This window comes from Mytilus trossulus, chromosome 3 (genome assembly GCF_036588685.1).
Source record: "Mytilus trossulus isolate FHL-02 chromosome 3, PNRI_Mtr1.1.1.hap1, whole genome shotgun sequence".
NCBI classification, from domain to species: Eukaryota; Metazoa; Mollusca; class Bivalvia; order Mytilida; family Mytilidae; genus Mytilus; species Mytilus trossulus.
The window spans coordinates 21,724,475-21,751,054 of NC_086375.1; the positions used below are offsets into that span (position 1 = coordinate 21,724,475).

A 26,580-nucleotide genomic window follows, 5' to 3' on the forward strand; every position below is an offset into this window, starting at 1 on the left:
CGACGACGGACGACGACGACGACGACGGACGACGACGACGGACGACGGACGCCAAGTGATGAGAAAAGCTCACTTGGCCCTTCGGGCCAGGTGGGCTAAAAATACTGCAACATAATTGAAGATTGAAGAGGATGTATGACATTGTATTTTTTCACTAATAAGTATTTGAAAAAATATACAGATCAATTATAAAATATTCATTGTAATGCCTGATGTTTAAAAATAATTAATGCCAACCTTTATAATATTTATGATCAATGCAATATGCTTGTTGTAAATGTAAAGCAAATATAAAACAAAACAACAACAAATAAGGAATGTTTACAAGCTGCAGATAACATGTTCTGTGTATTTAAAAACTCAAATTCGATAACTACAAAACAGAAGTCAATTTGTCATTAATTGCCAATAACTTTGTTTATAAGCTGCATTTAAATGAAACCTTGAATCTGGCTATTTCACATAATCAATAAAATCAATTGTGATAACTTTTTGATAATTTTTTTAGCATTTAATTTTAAATCACAGAATACTAAATGGAATTTTAACAGCAGTTTGGAGAAACTTGTCAGATAAATTTTGTGTGACCATATTCAAAAATAAATCGTAAATTTGTTCACACAGAGGAACAAGACAGATATTGGTATAAATTAACATTGAGAAAATATATTTTCCAAAGCATTATTTTTCATGTATCTGACTTTAGTAAGTTATTTAATAAGTCAAAGCCTTTGTTTCTCTCTTGCATTCTATATGCTACATTGTTCATATATTTCTCTCATTCAATTGATGGTACATTATTTTACTCCACTCAAATTGCAACAATCCTGGTATCTTCTACACTGATGAATGTCACACAGTACTACTGTGAAATGAATGAGTTCTCCTTGCTGGCAAGATAGAGATTAGTTAGGGAGCACCAGTATCATGTTTGCTGGACAGCTATGTCACTTATGGTTTCTTATGTCAGCTTTTGTCTTGTGCTGTTAAAAGATATTGGATGATAATTTCATAAGGTGATAGTTCATTTCTGAGCATAAAAGTAATCAAAATGTATTGCATGTATACACCTGGTTCAATTTTATTGGTATTAGTTCTCCACTAAAACAAAATTGTTCTCTAAGTGTTCATGAAATATTTGATCATGGTAGAATTTTAGTGCATTTTAATGGAATAATTAATGAATATTACTTTTACAAAGTTAATTTATGTGAAAACTAAGCCTCTTACTTTCAAACCAGAAAGTTATGACTTTCAGGTTTTAAGCATGAGTGAGTGGGCCAAATTTATATATCAACAAACACCTTCAAAATAATCTGTGAGACTTAAGAAATTAAATTTTGTCTCATAGCTTCAAGTAATTATTTTAAAAAAATGTGATAAAAATGATCATAAACTACTGTAGAATGCTAAAGACATACAATGTTAAAATGCACAAACTTTCAAAAGATTTATAATATATTATTTTGTCAACCTGTGTACTGATGTTATCTCCAATTTTATAGATATCATTTGTTTTCACAAACTAATAAAATTTGTTGAGAATGAAAAGCAATGTAAGAAAAAGTTTTAAGCTGTGTATAAATATTTTAGGATTAAAAAAAAAAATGAAGACAAAGGTCGATTATTTTGCTCATGTTTATTACAATTACAAATAATTTCCTCAGACATGACTTTCAAATGATAGTGGATATTCAACAAATAAACACCTCATTAATCTAATAAGATAGATTACCTTGACGTAAAAGATTTTGTCTTGCTTTGATAAAGGCCATGATATCCGCATCAGCCTTAGCATCTCCCGTCATTGGTAAATTTCCTGAATCTGACCTACAAAAGAAAAAAAAATTAATACAAAGAAATATTTTAAAATATGCCATAAAATGAAGAATGGAAATGGGGAATATGTCAAAGAGACAACAACCCAACCAAAGAGCAGACATCAGCTGAAAGTCACCAATGGGTTTTCAACGCAACGTGAAAATCCCCATTTCAGAGGTGGTCCTCATCTGGCCCCTAAAAAAAATTATGCACTTGTTCAGTGAAAATGGACATCACACTAAACTCCAAAACATATAAAATAAAAAAAAAAAGAAAACAAGAATGTGTCCATAGTACACAGATGCCCCACTCGCACTATCATTTTCTATGTTCAGTAGAACGTGAAATTGGGGTCAAAACTTTAATTTTGAATTAAAATTAGAAAGATCATATCATAGGAAACATGTGTACTAAGTTTCAAGTTGATTGGACTTTAACTTCATCAAAAACTAACTTGACTAAACTTGAACCTGAACTTCACACTATCATTTTCTATGTTCAGTGGACCATAAAATTGGATTCAAAACTATAATTTGGCATTAAAATTAGAAAGATCATATCATGGGGAACATGTGTACTAAGTTTCAAGTTGATTGGACTTCAACTTCTTTAAAAACTACCTTGACCAAAAACTTTAACCTGAAGCGAATGGACGCGTGGAGGCACAGACGGACAAACGGAGGCACAGACCAGAAAACATAATGCCCCCTACTATCGTAGGTGGGGCATAAAAACATACAAGACTCATAAAAGCGAGAGGCTCCTGACTTAGGATGGGTGCAAACATGCGGTGGGGTTTAACATGTTTTGTGATCCCAACCTCCCCCTATACCTCTACCAAGTATGGAATAAAGAAACACATACCAATAAAAACAGTAAAAAAACAGCATGTAAAAGACATCTAAAGGGCATTAAACAATTGTAAACAACAGATATTGGCCATATGATAAACTTTTAATTACCCAGAGTCTACAAAAGTTCTAAATAATGAAAACAACCAAATATATATACTATCAATGCGATGGTTGCTTTAACCTATACCTTGGTTTTGGAAGTCCTGGTGGTCTTCTCTGTCCAGTATCATATTGTTTTCTGTTATCAGTTTCTACTGTATCATACTGCTTTCTACTATTGGACTCGTAAGGGCTTCTCTGAGATGGATCAAACTGTTTTCTGCCATCCATACTGAATTGCTGTGATGACTGGATTCCATTTTGAACTGACTGTTTCCTGCCGTCTGGTGCATACTGTTGTGATGAATGGACACCATTTTGAATTGACTTGTTTGGTGTAGGTGTTCTCCAGGCTGATTTCTGCTCCTTTTGTTGTCTACTGCTGTTATTATTCTGAAATATACAGCTTAAATGTGTAACCCTTAAATTTCACCTCCATTTTTCTAGGATCTCATTTTGTATCTATCAAAAGTGAATAAACATAACATAAATTTTAGGTTTATTTTTCTTTGTCAAATTAATAAAAATGGAAACTATTTCATAGATTTTATACATGAGACAGTAACCCAATGACAAATATAACTAAATGACATCTAACAGGCAGCATACAGTCTCTAACAAAAGACCAGTCATGGATCAAAGGAAACCCCCTTTTTCTTTGGATGATCATTGCATTTGAATTGGGACATATGGTTGCCCCCCTTTTTATCCTAGGCTAGGAACATTCCCCCTTTTTAAAATGCCTGGAGCTACCCCTGAAGACAGATGTCTTTATGTCTACTATAGCTTTGTTTATTATTCATAGACTGACACTGTTTAAGGTGGTACCCAACACTTTCCCTAAAATTAATTTGGCTCGTTTAATTTTCATAAAATTTGGACAAAGTATTTACTTTGACCCTTTTACAAAATTATTAAAAATTCAAAAAATTTGAACCAAGCGTTTTATCAGAAAAATTACACTGGTTATTTAGCAGTTTGACAAACACTTATTTTGATCATTGAGAAGCTTTATATTGCCTTCAAAATGCAACGTAATTAAAACGTTTAGCTGATATTACAGAGTTATCTCCCTGTAGTGTTAGGTACCACCTTAACTGCCTGGATTGTATTTTATGAAAATGCATGATCACTTCTAAAGAAAATTAAAGAGTATATTTATATCATTACTGCTCTCAATGTAATTCAAAACTATGTAAGGATTGTTAAGCATGTAGAAACGTTTTTCTGAAGCGCAGTGAAATTCTAAAATCTAAAAAGGGCCTTTTATAGCTGACCATACAGATTGGTTCTTTGTTACCCTTACGGTGACCAGTGGATGCTTACATCCAAATCATTTGGACTTTAGAGGATAGTTGTCACATTTGCAATTATATCATATTTCCTTTTTTTTATAAAGAGCTTTTCAGTTTATTTCTGGATTTTATCAACTAAAGTAAGTCTAATAATTTTATATCATTTGTAAATCTGTTCTATTGCTAAATTATGGAAATTTACAGGACAAACCAGTATTTACTTTTGAGGTACACACCACCACTATATAAAACAATAATAGTTGATACTTTTATCTAATTGTTATTCAGATGTTTACTTACTTGTTGTAAATTAACTTGATCTGCCCACCACATCTCAAAATCTTTCATTAATTTCACTTTTGACTTCTCTAACAAATGTTGTAAATGTTCTATTTCTGTCTTTAATGTTCTAAGTCTTGTAAAACATCCTTTGTAACTGTGAAAAAGAAAATCACCAGTAAAAGTTACATTGCTTTTTTATTTTTTCTTAACATCAGTGCAAAAAAACAAGAAAAAAACACCTCATAAGTAGTATACTTTATCAATTTTCCTGACACAGCAAAAAGAAACAAGAATGTGTCCATTGTACACAGATGCACCACTCACATCATCATTTTCTATTTTCAGTGGAAAATAAATTGGGGTAAAAACTCTAATTGGCGTAAACATTAGAAAGATCATTTCATATGGAACATGTTTCTAATTTGCAAGTTGATAGGACATCAACTCTTTTTAGAACTACCTTGACCAAAAACTTTAACCTGAAGCTGGACAGAGGGAGGAACTAACGAACAAATAGATGGACAGACAAAGTGATGCACAAACCAGAAAATATAATGCACCTATACTATCGTAGGTGGGGCATAAAAACAATCTTGTGTAAACTAAATCTCCAGCTATTGTTCACTTCAATCAAAACATTATTTAAAACATGATGGTGTACAGCAAACATCCATTAAACTAGAAATACATAGATAAATAGAGACATATGTTTTGTTTTACTGAATAACTGTTGAATAGATGTATTCAATCAAATTTATCATTGTTTTGCTGTTGAAGAAACATGTTTCAAAATAGTTCAGAATACATTATCTTCACTTCTATTTTTACTTTGAAATTTCTTGTTAGTTCAAAGTTCTTAATATTATACTTCAATATCCATTTGGTTATAAAAATACTATTTTTTTTAAAAAGAATCATTTAAAAAAATTAATTTGCAAGAAGAATAGAAATAGTAAAAATAAAAAAAATATTTCTCTTACTTCATTTTTTCCTCCTCCATCTCGTTTCTCATTTCTTGTTCTTCTTCGTCTGGTTCAGCATCTTCTGGATCAACAAGGCCTACAAATATTGAAAAAATTCAAAACATAATTGATGTCCTGTTTCAAACCTGAATTCTTTTTCCATGTTAAATTTGGTTATATTCCATTATTTCAGCAAAAAATGTTACTCAGCTCTATTTTAAAACAGCATCTACTAAAAACATCAATAAAATATCTTGATAGAAGACAATGAACCTTGTGAAACGTAGCTACCCTTGAAACCTTTGAACAGAAGAATCTAAAGAAGGAACCATGGTGAATATCCTTCACAACATGAATTTATGGTTTGTACACATTGAGCTCAAATCAGTATTAAATATTTACTAAAAGTTAATACAATGTATATATAATAGGATTTATTATCTTCCCCTTTTTCTTATGGTAAAAAATTAAATATGGGTAACCGACTATTTTACAGAATTGGAAATTCATAGTACATCTTTATACATTTTGATAAAAAACATACCCGTAGCCAGGGTGGTTCGGATGAACCCCCCCCCTTGAAAACAAATAAGCACTGTTAAAGTCAATGTTCTGTAAAAATTGTGACTGTTAAAGTCAAGTTTGTGAGTCCAACGAACCCCCCTTTGGAAATTCCTGGCTAAAGGCCAGAAAAATATCATTGAATGAACTTCTTCTTTATATCTCAAGTACAAATACTGCTATTCAATTATCGTTAACTATAAACTATATATATATCTTTGGTAAGGAAATACAGCGAAACCTGTTTAAACTGAACCTCTTCTGGACTTTACATTTTGTTTGGTTTTGATTGATGTTCGGTTTTATCAGGTTCACAACGCATACAATTTGATATGACGGTGCTTAAAAAAATGTTTGGTTAAGAAAGGTTTTCGTTTGATACAGAATTGGGTTTAGTCAGGATTCACTGTATTGCTGCACAAACTTCCAACAACCCATCTTTTTTCTATGAAAAAATTAGAAAAGTAGGATAAGTATGTATAGCTGTGACAGAAACACAATAACAAAACATTAAGAAAGACTTTTGATAGTTTTTTCTACTTACCTCTCATTGCTAATTGCATTCTGTACTGTTCTATCTGGGACTTCACATGATCTGTTAAAAACAAAATATGAAATATTTACAATTATTTTAAACATAATTATTTATACAATTATTTACATGAATGATTATAACCAAAATCAGATAAAGGCATAAAAGATAAAATATACAAGAATTTGTCCATAGTACAGCAAACCTTCCTTTTTAGCTCACCTGGCCTAAAAGGCCAAGTGAGCTTTTCTCATCACTTGGCGTCCGTCGTCGTTAACTTTTACAAAAATCTTCTCCTCTAAAACAACTGGGCCAAATTAAAACAAACTTGGCCACAATCATCATTAATGTATCTAGTTTAAAAATTGTGTTTTTTGACCCGGCCAACCAACCAAGATGGCCGCCAGGGCTAAAAATAGAACATATGGAATGCAGTTTTGGGCTTATAACTCAAAAACCAAAGCATTAAGAGCAAATCTGACAAGGAAAAAATGTTTATCAGGTCAAGATCTATCTGCCCTGAAATTTTCAGATGAATCAGACAACCCATTGTTGGGTTGCTGCCCCTAACTTGGTAATTTTAAGGAAATTTTACTGTTTTTGGTTATTATCTTAAATATTATTGAAGATGGAGATAAACTGTAAACAGCAATAATGTTCAGCAAAGTAAGATTTACAAATAAGTCAACATGACCAAAATGGTCAGTTGACCCCTTTAGGAGTTATTGCCCTTTATAGTCAATTTTTAACCATTTTTCGTAAATCTCCATGATCTTTTACAAAAATCTTCTCCTCTGAAACTACTGGGCCAAATTTTACCAAACATAGCCAGAATCATTATTAGGCTATCTAGTTTAAAAATTGTGTTTTGTGACTAGGCAAACCAACCAAGATGGCTGCTACGGCTAAAAATAGAACATAGGGGTAAAATGCAGTTTTTGGCTTATAACTCAAAAACCAAAGCATTTAGAGCAAATCTGACAAAGGGGAAAATTGTTTATCTGGTCAAGATCTATCTGCCCTGAAATTTTTAAATGAAACGGACAACTCATTGTTAGGTTGCTGCTCCTAAATTGGTAATTTTAGGAAATTTTGCTGTTTTGGGTTATTATCTTGAATATTATTATAGATAGAGATAAACTGTAAATAGCAATTATGTACAGCAATTTAAGACTCTAAAGTAAGTCAAAATGACAAAAATGGTCAATTGACCCCCTAAGAAGTTATTGTCCTTTATAATCAATTTTTAACAATTTTCATAAAATTTGTAAATTTTTACTAACATTTTCCACTGAAACTACACGAACAAATTCATTATAGATAGAGATAATTGTAAGCAGCAAGAATGTTCAGTCAAGTTAGATGTACAAACACATCACAATCACCTAAAGACAATTTTGTCATGAACTATCTTCTTCCTTTGTTTGATTCACATATACCAAGATGAGCGACACAGGCTCTTTAGAGCCTCTAGTTTGATATGGAACCTTGTGATGCAATTTCAGAAAGATCCATACACTTACACACTAGTTATTGTCTGGAACTACAAAAATACTTATTTTGACCTCTTTTGGGCCCTTTGTTCCTAAACTGTTGGGACCATAACCCCCAAAATCAATCCCAACCTTTCTTTTGTGGTTTCAAACTATTTTGTATTCACTTAAATTAACTTACTGTCCGGAAACTAACTGTATTCGAAAGAAGCTGACGACCACAACAATGTGATACCAATATACAACCATTTTTTTTTACTTTTTGCGCTCATATAAAAACTGAGTATAATCCTTTAATCCATTGCTAAAATCTAGCCTAGTCGAAACTTATGATTAGGAGATGTGGCGTATATGTCAATGAGACAACAATCCAACACCATGAAAACCCCAAAAGAGATCTTGTTATACTTACTTATTTTTGTTCGAGATTTGTTGACATATTCTCCCAATTTTTTAGCTTCCACATATTTCTGTTTTAGTGCGTCTTTATTGTCTTCAATGGCAGAATTATTTGGATAGTCTCTTTTAAATGTCTCAAAAGCTTCCTGTCTACCTGTTGACATGTCTCCCACTGAAAGATATATATGCAGTAAAATTAAATAAATTCTATTATTCATGGTTAAATGTTTACTGAAATTGATTGTCATCCTCTTCCACTCGTTGGTGTTTGCTTCAGTTTCATATTTCATAATTTAAAATACTTCTTATTAATTCCCCATATATTGGGCGAAAATAAGAGAAAAAAATCTGTGGCTGTTTCTGATCATGTGAAGTTAAACTTAATAATATCCTTATAACTTTGACAAAACTAACTATAAATGAAAAAAAAAAGTTTTCACTTGAAAAGTTATGATTCTTTTTATATGTTTAAGAAGGTAGTGTGGTTGTCTCCCACTGTATTAACTTTTACACATATAAGATCATTATTAATTACACCTGAACATATGTTTGATGTTTTTAACATTAAATATTCAGGAATTAAACAATGAAGCTGCCAACACCTTTCCTTAATCAAAGGCATATCATTAATTAAAACAGTAATTTGCCATTTAATGATTATCTTTAAAAACAGACAATTAACGAAGGGTCTTACATAAAGTCCTATTGGTGAAAATAAGAGATAAGTTCTGATGAATTATAAGTTTTTATCTTGTTTGGGAATATGTGGTAAGTGCAAAAGACTAATTAAATTTTCATAGAAGAGGGTTTTATCATATCCAGTGATTTTTCTATTAACAAAGGCGGTATTGAGTTTATGCAATTAAATATAATAATTTTTTTAAACATATTATAGGGGTCTAGCAATTTTACTAGTGATTTGAAGTATTGTGAAATAGTGGATTGTTAGATTGTAAAATGAGAGAATGGCTGATCTTAAAGTCATTTTTCATATATTCCCATAAAATCACAATCTGATTTAAAATTATCAAACTTCAAATTTCATCATTTCAATGTTTCCATTTGATTTTTTATATAAGGCCAGGATTTTTTAATTTGTTGGTGTACGGATTCGCCGACCCGATTTTGCCGATTTCCTGAATAAAAATAAAATCGACTTTTCATGCTTTTCTATTCCCATCGACCTTAACAAATGCATTATCCCTGAAAAATAATTAAAATATCCTTTTTCTATGAAATGAAATGCATTAATCACTAACAGAAGTGATGACACTTTCTGTTGTGAAAAAAATAATTTTCCAGTTTACGTTTCTAAAAATAGACAAATCAATTATTAATGACCTTGAAATGTTGTTTGCGCAAATAATTTTGCGGAACGAAACCTGTGTTTAAAACCAATTACACAATAAGTTCATTTCCCTTATTTGTCACCAGTCCGTAAGATGCATGTTCTCATAGAAATAGACTTGTCCAAACGTGGACAGGTGGAAGTTCAAGACATCAAGTTAAAGTGCTGAATTTTATCAAATCTTTTGATATTTTCTTGTTTCATAGATAATAAAAAAATATCGACCATTTGGATAAAAAACGGGAATGCATGGCAACAGATTATTTAACCTGATATTCTCGTTTTTCCAGTGGACAAGTCTGTTACGTTTTTGACATGTGTGTTGAAACTTATTTTCGTACGTTTTTACATTTTTTTAGCAGTTTTCATGCTTATTAATATTCACCAAGTTTTGATTAAGAGCCACTTACGTTAATCTGTTTTTCTTGTTTGTGAAATGACAATTTAATTTCGTCTTTGACCATGCACCCCCCTTTTTTTAACAGAAAATTTATAATAGACAATGTCATGCGATGTTTTCAGATGAGCAATAATATTTCATCGAACTAAAATCTAAGAATGATGACAAAATAGTATAACAAATTAATATAAGAAAGGTGAAATATTTTTTTATTTTGCATATCAGTTTTCTGTCTTGAAAGATTTTTTTCTTCTTTTTTTCCTGACCGACCGACCTGACTTTTTCATGGAGAAAATCCGTAAATCAACAAATTAAAAAAACGTGGACTAAGGAAATATATAAACTAGAGGCTCTCAAGAGCCTGTGTCGCCCACCTTAGTCTATGTGCATATTAAACAATGGACACAGATAAATTCATGACAAAATTGTGTTTTGGTGATCATGATGTGTTTGTAGATCTTACTTTACTGGACATTCTTCTTGCTATAATTATCTCTATATATAATGAACTTGGCCCAGTAATTACAGTGGAAAATATATTACAAAAATTTATGAAAATTGTTAAAAAATGACTATAAAGGGCAATAACTTCTTAAGGGGTAAACTGACGATTTTGGTCATGTTGACTTATTTGTAGATCTTACTTTGCTGAACATTATTGCTGTTTACAGTTTAACTCTATCTATTATAATATTCAAGATAATAAATAAAAAATTGCCAAATTTCCTTAAAATACTTATTCTGGGGCAGCAACCCAACAACAGGTTGTTTGTTTTGTCTGAAAATTTCAGGGTAGATAGATCTTGCCCTGATAAACAATTTATTCCTGTCAGATTTTCTCTAAATGCTTTGGTTTCAGAGATATAAGCCAAAATCTACATTTCGCCCCTATGTACTATTTTTAGCCATGGCGGCCATCTTGGTTGGTTGGCAGGGTCACGCCACACATTTTTTAAAACTAAGTACCCAAATGATGATGGTGGCCAAGTTTGGTTAAATTATGCCTAGCAGTTTCAGAGGAGAAGATTTTTTAAAAGAATACTTAAATTTATGAAAAATGGTTAAAAATTGACTATAAAGGGCAATAACTCCTTAATGGGTCAATTGACAATTTTGGTCATAATGACTTATTTGTAGATTTTACTTTGCTGAACATTATTGCTGTTTACAGTTTATCTCTATCTATAATACTAATCAAGATAATAAGCAAAAACTGCAAAATTTCCTTCAAATTACTAATTCAGGGGCAGCAACCCAACAACTGGTTGTCCAATTTGTCTGAAAATTTCAGGGCAGATAGATCTTGACCTGATAAACAATTTTACCCACTGTCAGATTTTCCCTAAATGCTTTGGTTTTTGAGTTATAAGCCAAAAACTGCATTTTACCCCTATGTTCTATTTTTAGCCATGGTGGCCATCTTGGTTGGTTGGCCGGGTCACAGGACACAATTTTTTAACTAAATACCCCAATGATGATTGTGGCCAAGTTTGGTTTAATTTGGCCCAGTAGTTTCAGAGGAGAAGATTTTTGTAAAAGCTAAAGACGGACGACAACGACGCCGGACGCCAGAAGCAAAGTGATGGGAAAAGCTCACTTGGCCCTTTGGGCCAGGTGAGCTAAAAATACTTAAATATTAGTATTTCTTCCATCTAATAGGGGTTTTAAATGACCTTCACTATCCATGAGGGTACATATTTGATTTGAGTTTAAACATCTAGTAAGTTTTTGGTTGCTATGACACTCACCAATGAAATAAGACATAACATACAAGAATTGACTTACTTGTATTTAGTACTTACAGATTTTTGTTTTTGTTTGTTCATCCAAACTGGTACTACTACTGTTACGTTTATTAGCACTGAGACTTTCTGCTGTGTTCATTCTACTTCCACGACTTCTTCTACCACTGGATGGACGACTGTTGTCTTCAAAGGATTTCATATGACCAAAACTTTCTACTTCTGCCATTGCATCAGCAGATCTTTTCTTTTCTTTCTTTAACATTCCCACTAAGATATCTTTATAACTGTCAAGGAAGAAAATTCTAACAATTCTTAAACTCATTGATACTAATAACAGGAGAGGTGGTTGAAAGACACTGAGACAACAACCTATGAAGATAACTGATATATGGTTTTATCATAACAAGACCAAAACAGGATCCTTATTCTTAATATGGAAACTAATAAATTAATACATAGAATTAGAATGGCAGATAGTCAAGTATTTTAAAAGGTCAAAGTGTACAAACTTCTAATTTTTGGAACAATGATTATTCTAACAGGAATATATCAAAAACAAAAATGAAGGAGCCTTTTCTTTCTTCCTCAGAAAGACTTGCAATTTTTCTACATATGTCTGTATCTAATTTTACAAAAAAATATTAAAGATATAAAACTTTTTAAATGTACGATGGTATAAGTATCTATATGTGTTTAACAGTAACTTAAGAAAATAACTTGTTGAAAGTTAAAAATTTTAAACTTGATTTAGCTGTTTTATAAATTATATTTTAGTTGTTTTTAAATAAACATTCCAAGAAATGAAGACATTTAAATAACCACTGATTTTAATACCAGATATCATTGAATTAATACAACTTCATCTCAAAGTTAAATAATGACAATGAGAAAAAAAATCAGTCATAATTGTGTATTATTGATTACAGAAACAGAAACAATTTGGTGTATTAAAGGATACTGATTTCATTATCTCTCTGTAGAATAAGTTCTTTTAATCTGCCATTTTCAGAATCTCTATAAGGACCAGTATCAACATCAGTGTAGGACGGGGATCTCTGCTGAGCCTCCACTTCCACTACCTTTGGTTTTTCTTGTACCATTTGCTAAGAAGAAATTTAAATTTGGTTTTATATTTGAAAAGCGAAGTAAAATAATGTATATTGTAAGAAAATAAAACTAACTTATTCGTACTCTACCATATTTAATCATGATTAAGTCCTTAAATATGAAGAAAACTTTTTGGTTTCTGGTATTTTCAAATAAATTACACATGTAAGACTACAATTATAATAGTTTAGAGAAATACTGTCAATAAAATGGCTAGTAAACTGAACCATCTTTAGAAGAATGATGTCTGAGGTTAAACCTGGGTTAATGGAAAAAAAACTAATTTCCTAAATCAATGCTATCAAACACTCCTTTTAACGAGAAGTAAATTTATCTATATAATCAAGAAGTTTAGAATATATTTACTAAAATGGTTGACACAACAGTGATTTTCATGAGTTATGTCCCTTAATTTAGATCTAACTCTTTATAACAACATGTTGACTGTTTGTATTTACTTTGAGGAGAGAATAACAATACTGGATCTTCCTCATATCAGCACCAATATCTAACGTTGATTCTTTATCATTGTCAGCTAAATAGTTGTCTACTGCATATTTACATCTAAAAAAAGAAAAATAAGCCTAGAAAAATTATCTACATACTCATCAAAATTCAGGCTGATCATATAATTCTTAGAATTAACAACTTTTATTTGAATTACAACATGCTTTTAAGCAACTTGAACTATGACAACAATAATCAGCCATATTGATGTTTAACTGCAAAATTAATTTCATGAAAAAAGGCATGTCTCTTTTATCAATGTATTCAATTGATCTTTTTAAGCCTTCGATATGACACAAATAAAATTAAAAAAATTAAATAATTCAAACTAAAAAGCAAATGGAAGGCACTGTTTCTATGTGGGTGTAAAATATTGTCATGAACTAATACAGTAAAGTCTACTTTTCCACTTCTTCAAGATAACTTTAAATTGAAGTTTTGAGTACATTTTAAACTTAGACCCCCAAAATTACACATTTCCTAATAAATATAATACCAACTTTTAAAATGACTATTGGTGAAATAAATCTGCCTATAATTCATAATGGACCAAGGGGAGATAATTACAACATAATTACCTGCTTAATTCTTCTTCCGTGAGACTATCTGTTCTTTGTTGGACCAAGGGGAGATAGTTACAACATAATTACCTGCTTAATTCTTCTTCAGTGAGACTATCTGTTCTTTGTTCACCAGTAGCCATGGCCAATTCCTCTTTTAACTGTTGAACCTCCTTTTTTAATCTTGCTATCAGTAATTTTGGATCAAGTTCTTCATTGACCATGACGTCATTCTTAATCATTGCAACTCTTTGTGCAAAACGACAAGTTGAAATTGTCTCCTGTTAAAGAAGAAATTAAAGTTAATTCATTTTATTTCTAAACATTATGTTAATTAATGTAATTTCAACACATTATAAATACAAATTGAATAATTAACAATATTAATTTATATTTCTGATAATTCATTATTATCCACTTGGCTACAAAAAGAAATTCCATCCAAAAAACATTCCTACTTAAGGCACTGTATCTATAATATTTGATTTCTTCCCAGTAGAGAAAAAGGAGTAATGTATCTGATGACTACTTCAGAAATAAAAATGATCACTAATTCAATATTTCAAGAAAATTCCCCAAAAAAATCAAGATCTCCAAAATTTTTTAGTCAACTTACATCAACATTTTTCTTTTCCACAGAACAAGTGGCTATCATGGTTGTCATACAGTTACCACCCAGACTGTCCCGTATTACTGATGTCATCATAGAATTCCTGTAGGGGATGTGTTGACGACTCTTATCTGCTAATGCTATTATCACCTGCAAAAGAAAAGAAAAACTTTCATAGTGAATGAGGTGAAAACTTGACCATATGGACCCTTTTATACTTTACACAAAGGAACAAGGTTTATTTAATACCAATGCTGTCCTTTTATGGACTAAGATCAGCAGTGAACAAGTAAAAATCTTCAAACCTTTTCATGCCCTCTCTAAATGCAGGTTTAATTTATTAATTGCTCTATTCTATCAATGAGGAAAAAAATAAGGATTTTTTCACATTATTACTTATTATATTTCAAATAAAATATAAAACAACTTCTTTAGAGAGTTTTGGTTGAAATAAATTCCTTAATAGAACAGTTCTATCCAAGATTCTTTTTATTAAAAAAAAACCAACATTGTTTAGGATGATTCATATTAATATTGTATTTGAATATTTACCTGTTCTAAGAAGTGTAATGATAAGTTGATATATTTAGCTTCTTTGAGTAGTACTCCATTAACACCAGTCTTTGATACCCTCTCTGATCTAAAATACAAATTCTACAAATTATCAGTCACAATTTCACTATAAATCATTTTTTTATTTTTCATTATCAGTAAGGTTTTATTAAAACATCAAGATCACTGATTTACACATCAGAACGTATACCAAAATAAGTTCAATTTAAAAAGATAGTTCTATTTTACTATTCTGAATAGTTCATAATTTTTTTTAAATTTAGTTGACTCATGATGCACTAACTTTCACCTTATTTAGATTTATTATTGAAATAGATTTTTTTTTAATCAAACAATCAGAGGAGGGTTTATAGTTTCTTACTATAGGAACTCAATATTAAATTTATTCACAGCTTGTTCAGAGTCAAAGTAATTGAGGATTTGACATTTGGACACTTTTATTGAAGACCGAATGACAACATCAAGATATTGTTGTTTTTCAAACTTATCTTACTGTTGGACCTATAATGCTTTCACAAAATCTGCATGTTATAAACACAAGGCAATACTTTTACACTAATAGTATGATAGAAATGGAACTAGATTATTAGAGTCAAGTATAGTATTACCCTGCCAAATCCACCAGATGGAGTTTCGATCTTCTGATGGTAGCTGATCCAGTCTCTGTAGAAGTCAGATGGACGGTGAATATACAATGTGATCTTGTAGAGGCTTGATTCATAGGTGTCTGTCAATAAAAACATACGGACACCTTACAACAAAAATTATTTAAGACATAAACAAGACAATTTGGTAAATTTGTAAAACAAGGTAATTTTTGTTACTTTTTATACCTTTGATGCAGAGACAGGGGGAGAGGCCACTTAATTCTCCTTCTCTCCACCTCTTACTCCTTATTCATTTTTATCCTTTAAAGTTTAATTACAGACTTTGACTTGACTTAATCCACTTCGTCCCATGAGGGACATAGGACGACCACTTAATTCCATAGAATATGAGTATTTTTTTGGATGTTTCTTTTACTCTGTCACAGATTCTGTGTCTAAGCACAGAAAGTTGAATTGAGCATTTGAGGCAAAACTTTTAATCAGATTGTGCATCAATGAAAGGGCAATTTATTCGAAACTGAGGTAACAATTGCACCATACCTCTGCAATCATTCTGTTGGTGTCTCCAAGGAAGAGTAAATTCAATGCTTCCTCTTCACTATTGGCAGGATGTACAGACAAATTCTTTAAATGGATATTCTGGTCTGTGTCCTCCATTAAACTCACTTTCCTTAAACACAAAATGAAGACCATAAAATAAATGGCAACAAGCCTGTCATAATAGTTTTGTATGTCGTCTATTTTCAAAAGCTTTCGTTTTACAATACAGTATTGAAACATAAATTTTTAAGGTGGAGGTCTATCTAAAGTGAAGAATCCACAATAAAAGACTACAATACATACACCTTCTTTTATTCATATGTTAAATAAGAAATCAATATTTAACTTTCCAAACAGTTATCTATCTTTGTATTTTATTTTGACTTTTTATGGAATCTGCTAGAACAGGTCATTCCAATATTTCGTAGTTTCAAGGTTTGCAAAATATTACTCGGACAGGATCATCCTGATCGGAAAATCTTTGGTAATAGTGGGTAATATTCAAATGTTAGATGTAAAAGATATTTTATAACAGTTAGAACTTTTGTCTTAATTTTTTGTCAATACTCAGGGCTCACACTACTTCAGAATTTTAGGGAGAAGTGACTTCTCTTTTTGAAACTGATAGGGAGAAGTGGTGAGATTTGAAAGAGAAGTGCTCATTCGTGCGGTGTGCAACAATGTTTGGATTTTACTTTAGTATAAACGGTCATTTGTAAATAATGTTCTTTTTATATTGTTCAATTCATATCTAAGTAATACAATTAAAGTAACATTTCAAATTAAAATTTGTTTAAAAATTACCAAGGTCCTTGTGAGAAACTACCAACTAAATATCTAGCACTAAAAAAATAATGATTTTTTTTTAAAAGGTAAAGAAATTATAATATATCAATTACAATTTAATTAAAAACTATCTTGTGTATGAAATTCAGTGTTTCTCATCAAAATATATATAAAGGTAAGCTGGGCCATAATATATTGATATAAGTGTAATAGTCTAAGAGTTAAGCAACTATACAATAGTTTACAACAATCCATATAAATTATAGGGAATTATATACACCAAACAATGATGAGTTTATTTAGATGTAACCAAAAGTCTTTTAATGCGTGTGGAATGCGTTATTTTTCCTTTTGGGATCAATATTCTTCTGTCAGCTGTTCCATCTGTGCATCTCTAGTAATTTTTGTAAAAATACAGATTTCGGTCATAGCTGGTCCGTTACCGATCCGTAGTTTAGAAATCGGTCAATGGTGGACGAATGCAAGAAAATTTACAAAAATAAACGATGTTTGACAAGTTATTTGGAAAGGATCATGACGTTTTTAATGCAATAAATGGATTGAACATTTACTGGAGGCAACTTTTATCACATTTAAATGAAGTAACAAACTTATTTTGCAGCCGAAAGTTAGGTTGATGTACGTTTTCGAGTAACAAGCACCGGAACTTACGGAAGTGCACGAAGTGATAAAAAAGTTGTAATTTTATTTAATAACTTGCTACACACTTTAAAAACAATGCTTCAACCTCTTTTCTTAAGATTATGAATCTTTTATGTCAGAATTTATTAAATTATCAATAAAAAGTTGATGTTTCATCAACTTGGTAAAAATTGAAAATGTCCGATGACGGAAGCGACTGAAAGCAAGTATCGAAAATAACAGGGCAATTTGTTTTCGCTTTTGGGGGTTGGGGAAAGCCAAGTGACGGTCGTGGAAAGAGACTTCTTCGCCCAAGTCGCCTGAGCCCTGAATACTTACGGAAGGTCTTCTAGCTTTGCGGCATCATGTTTAGGGTCTAATAAATCATAACCACTCTCATTATAGATTTCTAAGTAGGATATATGTAAAGTATAGGACCGACCTCCATCCTACAATAACAAATGAATAACTAGATATTATAAATAAGAATCATATTACACTTATAATTACTGTAAAAAAAAATTTTTTACAAACTACTTCAGTTCACATTTGGCCCTATTTTTATTGTTAAGCAACTTATTTTCTTATGATTTTATAGTTTGACAATTAATTTTTGAGTAGTTTATCAATTTGTGAAAGTCACAAAAATTATAGTATACTTTTAAGTGTATTCACCATTGTTATTTTTGTACAATAGAAAAAAATGTGATATAAAGGAGTAGGGGCATTAAGGCCTAGTTTTGGCCCAAGAAAATAAAATGTTTGATAACCATTTCAAATTGGCACATAATGTTTAGAAATGCATAGGGTCAAGAAATATAAATTTAAAAAAACAGAAAGATTTTTATCTGATGACGTCAGAATTACGTCATAATGTGTACTGTTTTCACAAAAACGATGAAAAATACAGAATTTATGCAGTTTTCTATCATTATTTCCAGCCTGCGCAGCCGAGAAACAACAAAATTATTTAACAGAAGCTTTATTATAACTATTGGCATAATCTCACCACAAATAAAGTTGTTTCTTGGGTGCGCACATACTTTTTCAATCTAAAATATACTTAAAATATGATGTATAAACAAAGAAAATCACGAAATTTTACAAAATATGCAAATTAGGTCATGATTTGTTGCCATATTAACTTGTTTGATGTCAAATTTGTTTTGATTTTCTAAGTACCTTATACCTTAGTTAAGTTTTCAGTAATTTAAAAATATGTATGATAACTTTTAAATTTGCAGTTATTTTTGGGCCAAATAAGGGCCTTATTGCCCCTACTCCTTTATCAACTTCATTAAATGTAACATACAAATAATTCTATTAAAATATAATTGCTAGATTCAAAAACTTGTCATATTGCAATTTTCGCAATAACAAAATAAATTGCGCAGCTGGAAACAACCACAGAGAACCATGAACAGTTGGGGCAAAAATGGACACAATATTTGCGCTTGAATAAACGTGGGAATTTGGATTGTAATTAAATATTTGATACATAATAGGTTGTTTGCACAGAATAATTGTAGTAAAAAAACTTAGAATTTGTTATATGATATGAATTCATATTTAAATTTAACTATTGTGCTAAAGTGAATTGCCCCCCCCCCCCTCCCTTTGTCCCCTCTCCTCCAAAAAAATAAATTTTAAAAACATTTTTCCTCTTCTTTTTAATTGATTTTGAGTAATACACTAAGCTGTTGAGAATGGACCCCCATAAAAAATAGAACAAAATATTTACCCCAACCCAACCCTTTTTTGACCCATAAAAGTATTTGAAGAAATTTTCTTCTTAATATTTGTAATCTTAAAAAATACTGTACCCCTACAATTTCTATTTACCTCCCCCCCCTTTTTTTTCTGAAAAAACCCTAACGATTCTGTAATTGTCCATTGACCAGGACACCCTTGTTTCCCCCCTTCGAGCCCCTAATCCCTAAAGGGTTTGAGCCATAACCCCCCAAAGCCAATCATAACCATCCCTTTCTGGTATGGAACCATATGGTATTATTTCAGAGAGATCCATACAATGTTCCATAAAATATTTTCTGGAAACTAGAAAAATGCTGATTTAGGCCCCATTTTGGCCTATAATTACTCAACTGTTAGGACCACAACCCCCAAAATAAATCCCACCTTCTTTATGTGGTTATAAACCTTGTGTTTGAATTTCATAGATTTCTTTTCATTTATACTAAAGTAATTGTTCGGATACCAAGTGTCTACGGACAATGCTTAAGAAGCCAAAGTGATAGCAATATATGACTGCAAAAATTTTGCAGTTGTATGAAAACATTGCAAATATTTTTTAATGACAGAAACAAATTATATTATAATCATTTTATCAACAAAGAATTTTCCTTCATAAGGTGACATATTATAAAATATAAAGCCTTAAGGACACAATAGTCAATCTGAAAAACCATACAAAATAAACCAACCAACAAATTAATAGTCAAAGTTGATATATTACCTGTTCAAACTGTTCAAACAAATATGATAAGCATCTAGGAATTATTCCTCTATCATTATAACGCTCTGCCCCACCAGTAATTGTGAAGGTTTTTCCACTGCCTGTCTGAAAAACAATATTTTTATCATAAATTATATTTTGGCATTCCAGATTTATGTCAAAACGACATAAATCTAGAATGCTAAAATTTGTTCAACTATCAAAATTTTAAAAGGAAACTAAAGTTTCTTTTGCGGTCAAACGTACTTTCATTGGTCAAAAACTCTTGTAAACAAAACACAATTTAGATGCTTTTTTACATGATTTAATACTTAATGATAAGAACCATACTGTTCCTCTTTAAAAATGGTCCCATCAGGAAATAGTGTTATTACCTGGTCAGCATTTATTTTGAGAAGACAATGAAATAGAATTGTAAAATATGTGTCTGCGTAAATAAGATAAATCTGCAAAATAATTGATGCAGAACAAAATGTCAGATCATAAATTGAATATTTCTAAACTCAGCCCTACATCTATTTTCTCTATTCAAGCAACTTTACCTTCAGATAATATCTTTAACCGTACATACAGTCATACATGTGTCTCTCTTCCCAATTTTAATATCCGGCCTACGAAAGATGAAATGAATAAATTATGTTACCACACCTATACACTTCTGTAAACTTACCTGTCCATATGCAAAAATGGTTCCATTGTATCCCTGCAAAACACTAAAACAGAAATAAAATATAAAGCTATAACCAAGTAAGACAGATTTGGCATATGTGCTTGCTGTATAATTGAAAAAAAGATATAATACTCTTGAGAATTAAAAATAAATGTCCAGTGCTATAATTTTGAAAAGTCAAAGCTACAAAAAGTATTGTGAGATACAAATTTTTACTCAGTATCCATCTTTTATGACAGGTATACATTCTTACATGATTAAATACAATATCAATCTTTGACCCTATGTTTTCTTGAGGTGCAATAGTCAACCAAATGTTTTGGCTACTTTAGTAAGCCTATCAAAACCACCAAGTTCATTTTGACCAAGATTCTAATTTTTTATTTTTTTTGTCTCTTCATTTGCTGTTAAATTTGTGGTTATTTAATTAGAAGCTGTACTGTACAAGACTTTTGGTATGTATTTAGAAAGGTATTAGGAGAAACTTATTCAACAACACACATAGTTTGCCTTTACAACTCTGTACAGTAGCTCTTTTCTCAGAAAATTTTGTAATTGATTGGCCGTTATATTCTTGTCTGAGATTTTTACAGAAAAAATGTTTGTGTGTTTTTTTAATTATAGAGTTGGTTCAGTAGTTGTCAAATTCTGCTGTGGTGTCAAATATTTTTTTAAATGTCTGTTTTGTTTTGTGTGTATTACAAATTTATATAAAATATAAACTGTATCTATAATTTAAAGTACATTGTTTACATATAGGTACAAAATATACCTGTCTGCCACTGGCTTTGCAACATTATCAAATATTTCATCTTGTTGGGTGGATTGATCAAAAACCTTCTGAAATCTGAAAAAAAATAATGATAAGATAGAGAGAGTTGTTCCCCATTTCTAGTATGAAAACTTGTTTTTTCTCACAGTATCAGTAAATAAGTGTACAGATGAAATGGGATTATGCCTAATCCATGTGATTAGTTAAATTTGTCAATAGCTTTGGCAAAAACATTTTGAAGGACAAAAATACTGTTTGAATTGTTTGATGTTACCTTCCTTCCCAACTTAAAGCAGCCTACCTGAAATATTTTATGAGTTTATGACACATATGTTTTAACCTTTAATTAAAAAGATATTCTTGCCTTATCATCTAAAACAATTTACAAAATGTTGGGTTGGGGAGGGGAGGGGAGGGAAGGGGGGCAAATGATTAGACAAGTTTTTCAACAACGTTTCCTCAATGTATACATACATAAATATAAACATAAATGAACATTACAAATATCTTACTTTAACCAATTATTATTTAAGCATGAAGATAGAAAAATAAATTACAAAGAATGTCCTACCTAACCCTACCAAGGCATGTATAGGTAAACATCAACTAAAAAAGATTTTTTTGTGTTTGAGGCTAGTCTTTTTTTCACAAAACTTGATACATATATTGTCAAACTAGAGGCTCTCAAGAGCCTGCATCGCTCACCTTGATTTTTTTGGCATTTATCTTTCGTTTAAGAATGTAAGTGTCCAATTTCTTCGTAGTTTGTTTTCTTGGTTTAATGTATATTGATAAGCGTTTATAAATGCAGTTTTTTTTGTCATACTTTCTTCAATTTGGTTTAGAATTGGTTCAGTGGTTTCAGAAAGGAGATTTTTTAAAGTTATAAAAAATGATTCACAAATTGTGTAAAATTGTCCTTAAAGGGCAATAACTCTTTAAGGGGTCATTTTACAATTTTGGTCATAAAACTTCTTTGTACATCTTACTTTGCTGAACATATTTGCTGTTTACAGTGTATCTTTATCATGCATACTATTCAAGATAATAACCCAAAACTGCAAAATTTCCTAAAAATAACCAATTAAGTGGCAGCAACCCAACAATTGGCTATTAGATTCATCTAAAAATTTCAGGACAACTACATTATTACCTTAGAAACAATTTAACCCATTGTCAGATTTGCTCTAACTGCTTTAGTTTTTGAGATAAAAGCCAAAAACTGCATTTTACCCCAATGTTCTATTTTAAGTCATTGGTGGCCATCTTTTTTTGACGAAACAGAAAATAAAACACAAACTTTATTTTTGATACCCTAAGGATTATTTTGCCTAAGTTTGGATGGAATTGGTCTAGTAGTTTCAGAGGATAAGATGATTGAAATAGTTTACACCAGACAAATGGCGACAACAACGGAGGCCAAGTGATGGCTAAAGCTCACAGTTCCTGATGAGCTAAAAAAAATAGTACTTCATTAGGTTATGCTGTTTTATATTAAAATATCCTATGCAAAATGTGGCTAAAAAATCTTTATAAAAAATACAAGCAGTTCATATTGACTTTTATTGTTTTAACTGTTTACCTAAATTTATAATTTTCCTTTTTATTATTTACAAAACCATCAGCAAGTTCTCTAGGTACAGTAATTGTCAGTCTAGGATGGCTTTCATCATCTTCATCAATTTCATAAAGCTGGAATAAAGAAAAAGATACTATTTATATCAAAAAATGCATCTGATGTACAATCTTGACTAGGGAAACATTGTGCTCATAATTGTTCTAATAATCATAATATATTTATATCATTCAAATTCAAGGATGTAATGACAATTATAGACAAAATTTTAAGCATTTGAAAGGCTCTTAAACATTACTCTTGAACTACAGAGTCGAAAATCTTGAAAGCCATCAGGTTAAAAAAAAACATGGACTAACAAAACTAATTTACCAATGTCATTTATACTCTCTCTTCACTGTAAATATATACAGTAGATTTACAATGTAAGTGGGATAGACGACTATCTACCAAATCCAAATATACATGATGTATTTTCAAAGGTCGTAAGTACATTGTTGTGCTATTTCTAAAAACAATTAATGGTTTCCACTAAATTTAGTGTCTCTGACCTACTTTTGCTGTTAGTTGCAGGCTCAACAAAATGGGGGGAAAATATTAAAAAATTTCCTCTAGATACTGATTATTAGAAGCTTCTGTCCAAGTTTAATAAACACAGAGTGAATATTTGTGGACGCTGCTGTCGACAGTGACAGAATGTAATATGGGAATAGAGCCAGTCCCCAATTACAGAAGAAAAATCAACAAAAAAAACAAACCAAAAAAAAAATCCAAAACTTCTGGAAAACTTTTCATTCTACTAATGAACTCAAAATAATTAACTTTCTTTATCAGACTTTTTCAATTCCCTGCATCTGCTCGGATCGAAATCTACTTCCTTTTTCCGGTCTTGTTTGCATGAAACTTTGAATAAAATATATAATTCTCAGTTTAGTAAAATATATGAAGAAACTAAAAACCAATTTCATTTTTAAAAATTCTATGAAATACCTGATGATATTGTTTCTTTGTTTACATGTTTGACTAAAATAATGTCACAGCTAAAATCCCTAACAATAGAACCAAAATCTGAAATATGTTATTTCTGTTTCTTTTTTGTTATCAGAATATGTAATGCATGTTTAAATTGAATAAAAAATTAATCATACAGACTTTGTCCCATGTCACAGGTTATGCCTGGCTCATATTATTTCTATTTTTTCAGAGAAAATGCTATGCACATAATGTTTGCATCATTTATTATTGTTTACTCTGCAGTCGCTGGCTATATTGTGGGTGTGACAACTTCATGAATATATATTTGATTATAATAAAATGTTATTTAGGATTTCTTAAGACTTTTTTTCTATGGAAATGTCTAATTAAACATTAATTCAGCAGGCTGTCACTGTCAGGTTAAATATTTGACTAATGACTATTGTGCATGAAAACACTTTATCCTATAACAAACATGAAGTGTATATGTTTACCCCTGCTTTGGATCGAGTTGGCTTTACTCTTCCAAATATCTGTATAGTTTGCTTGACCATATCTTTTAGTTATATTTGCAAATCTTTACTGGCTTAATTAGCGAAAGGTTAATTAATTAGAAAATAACTTTGGTTTCCAAAATAGGCAGCCATTTTAAAACATTACAGTACCGAGGAATCACATTCCTTCGTTTTTGATTGGTTAAATATAGTTTATAATCTTCTGTCCTGTCTCGGAGAGATTACGACACATGTTCCGAGATATCTCTTGAATCGAACACACGTATACCGATTTACAGTACAATAATATACATTTAGGATTGACTAATTCATTGTATAAGGGTTTCATATACTTTTGATCACTGTTTTTTTTTAAGTTGCTTGGTTATTGAAGAAAAAAGACCAATAACTCGTAATACAATATTTTTTTACTGAGATCGGACATTCCAAATAAAAAGATTAGTACTGTATAAGAACATATCGCGGTTTCCTTCAATAAATCAAAATCACACAGCATTTCTGATTTCTAATAATCGTCTCTTTCTGACTCTTTATTCGCAGTACTGCTATTATATAGAAGAATTTAAATGCTTTATTTCCATAACTGGGCCCACAAGGAGGATAATGTAATATCATTATATTATTATTCTTTAACAAATATAATAAACAATACAGTATACATAATTACAAACACAAACAAGAAACAACAGTGTTCATATATTAGTATATACATAGGTATATATAAAACCTTCCGTCTCAGACACACCTCTAGAGAGTAACAAAAAAGAATACTGTGAGTAGGCTAAATATAACTAGCTGAACTGCAGGAGGCACCAAGGGACGGTGCTATATGGCATGGTGGGTGCATATCAAAATGTGTATCGGGACATTAATGATATGGTAAGATATTGTAAGGAATTGCACATAACTGGTATGTCATCCTCGTGCCTGGTGCAAGGGAGTCAGAACTATTTAAAGTGATACAACTGCACGAGGCACCAAGGAATGCTAATTGACATACCAAAGTGCACATTTCACGAAAAAGATAAAATATTACCAGTTTAATAAAAAAAATATCACCAACAGAAAGCCAGTAACATAACTTATACGATATGTCATGTACCCCACCATGACAACCTCGTGCCTAGTGCAGAAAGCCTTATTTTAATAATCATTTTTCAAGTTATAATTTTTCTTCATCAACTAACTCACAGACAGATATCAAGATATCAAGATTCTCTACATTAAAAAGTCATATCAGTTTTTGGCTAGGGATCAAATGCGTAAAGTTTTAGCTCAGTGAGTTAAGAGTGGAATTTAAACAATTTCTCTTATCTTTGAGATGATGTACACGAGAATAAAAAATGTTTTTCATCTTCAACTTCATTTGAGGTGCACTTGAGACATATTCTGTCTTGTCGGAGAGTACCCTGATAGCGACCTTTTTTCAATTATTAGTCTGTGAGAAGAAATACGCAATCGAGTGAAATTTCTCCTCTACTCAGGTGATTGTGACAAAGTAAGATATCTTTCAAGACCAAAATGAGTCGTTAAAGTGCTATAGCTACAAAGCTTCCCATATATATATATATATATATATATATGTTTGCTTGATGTAGGGCCTTTTTTTAACATGACACCACTTTCTGTTAAAGTAAATGGGTAAACAACATTACAGAAACAAATGTCTATAATGTTTTTAAATCAGATTTTGAATCTCTGGACTCATCTCGTATTTTTTTCTTTTTTCCAAACTAACCATATCAGAACTCGAAGCGATTAAGAGCTTTTCGTCTGTATGACACCTGTTGACAATGTAAATGTATTGCTTGGTTGCTATCTCATTGATGTTCTTTAATTCACACTAAGAATCGATGCCGGTTGCTATTATATATT

General features: G+C 30.9%; 1 protein-coding gene across 1 annotated transcript; it reads right to left on the reverse strand.

Annotated features, from left to right (window-relative positions):
- Positions 1-208: 208 nt before the first annotated feature.
- LOC134710411 (kinesin-like protein KIF6) lies at positions 209-24,869 on the reverse strand. Its single transcript, XM_063570766.1, has 21 exons — positions 24,685-24,869; positions 23,222-23,331; positions 21,640-21,714; positions 20,868-20,910; positions 20,198-20,302; positions 18,064-18,173; positions 16,297-16,426; positions 15,757-15,875; positions 15,128-15,215; positions 14,582-14,725; positions 14,056-14,246; positions 13,357-13,462; positions 12,750-12,894; positions 11,849-12,067; positions 8,312-8,470; positions 6,419-6,469; positions 5,332-5,410; positions 4,370-4,505; positions 2,863-3,167; positions 1,736-1,830; positions 209-983 (listed from the first exon to the last, which is right to left on the reverse strand). Exons 1-21 carry the CDS (start codon positions 24,742-24,744, stop codon positions 967-969), a joined length of 2,487 nt encoding a protein of 828 aa, XP_063426836.1. The 5' UTR covers positions 24,745-24,869; the 3' UTR covers positions 209-966.
- Between the last annotated feature and the right edge of the window lie 1,711 nt (positions 24,870-26,580).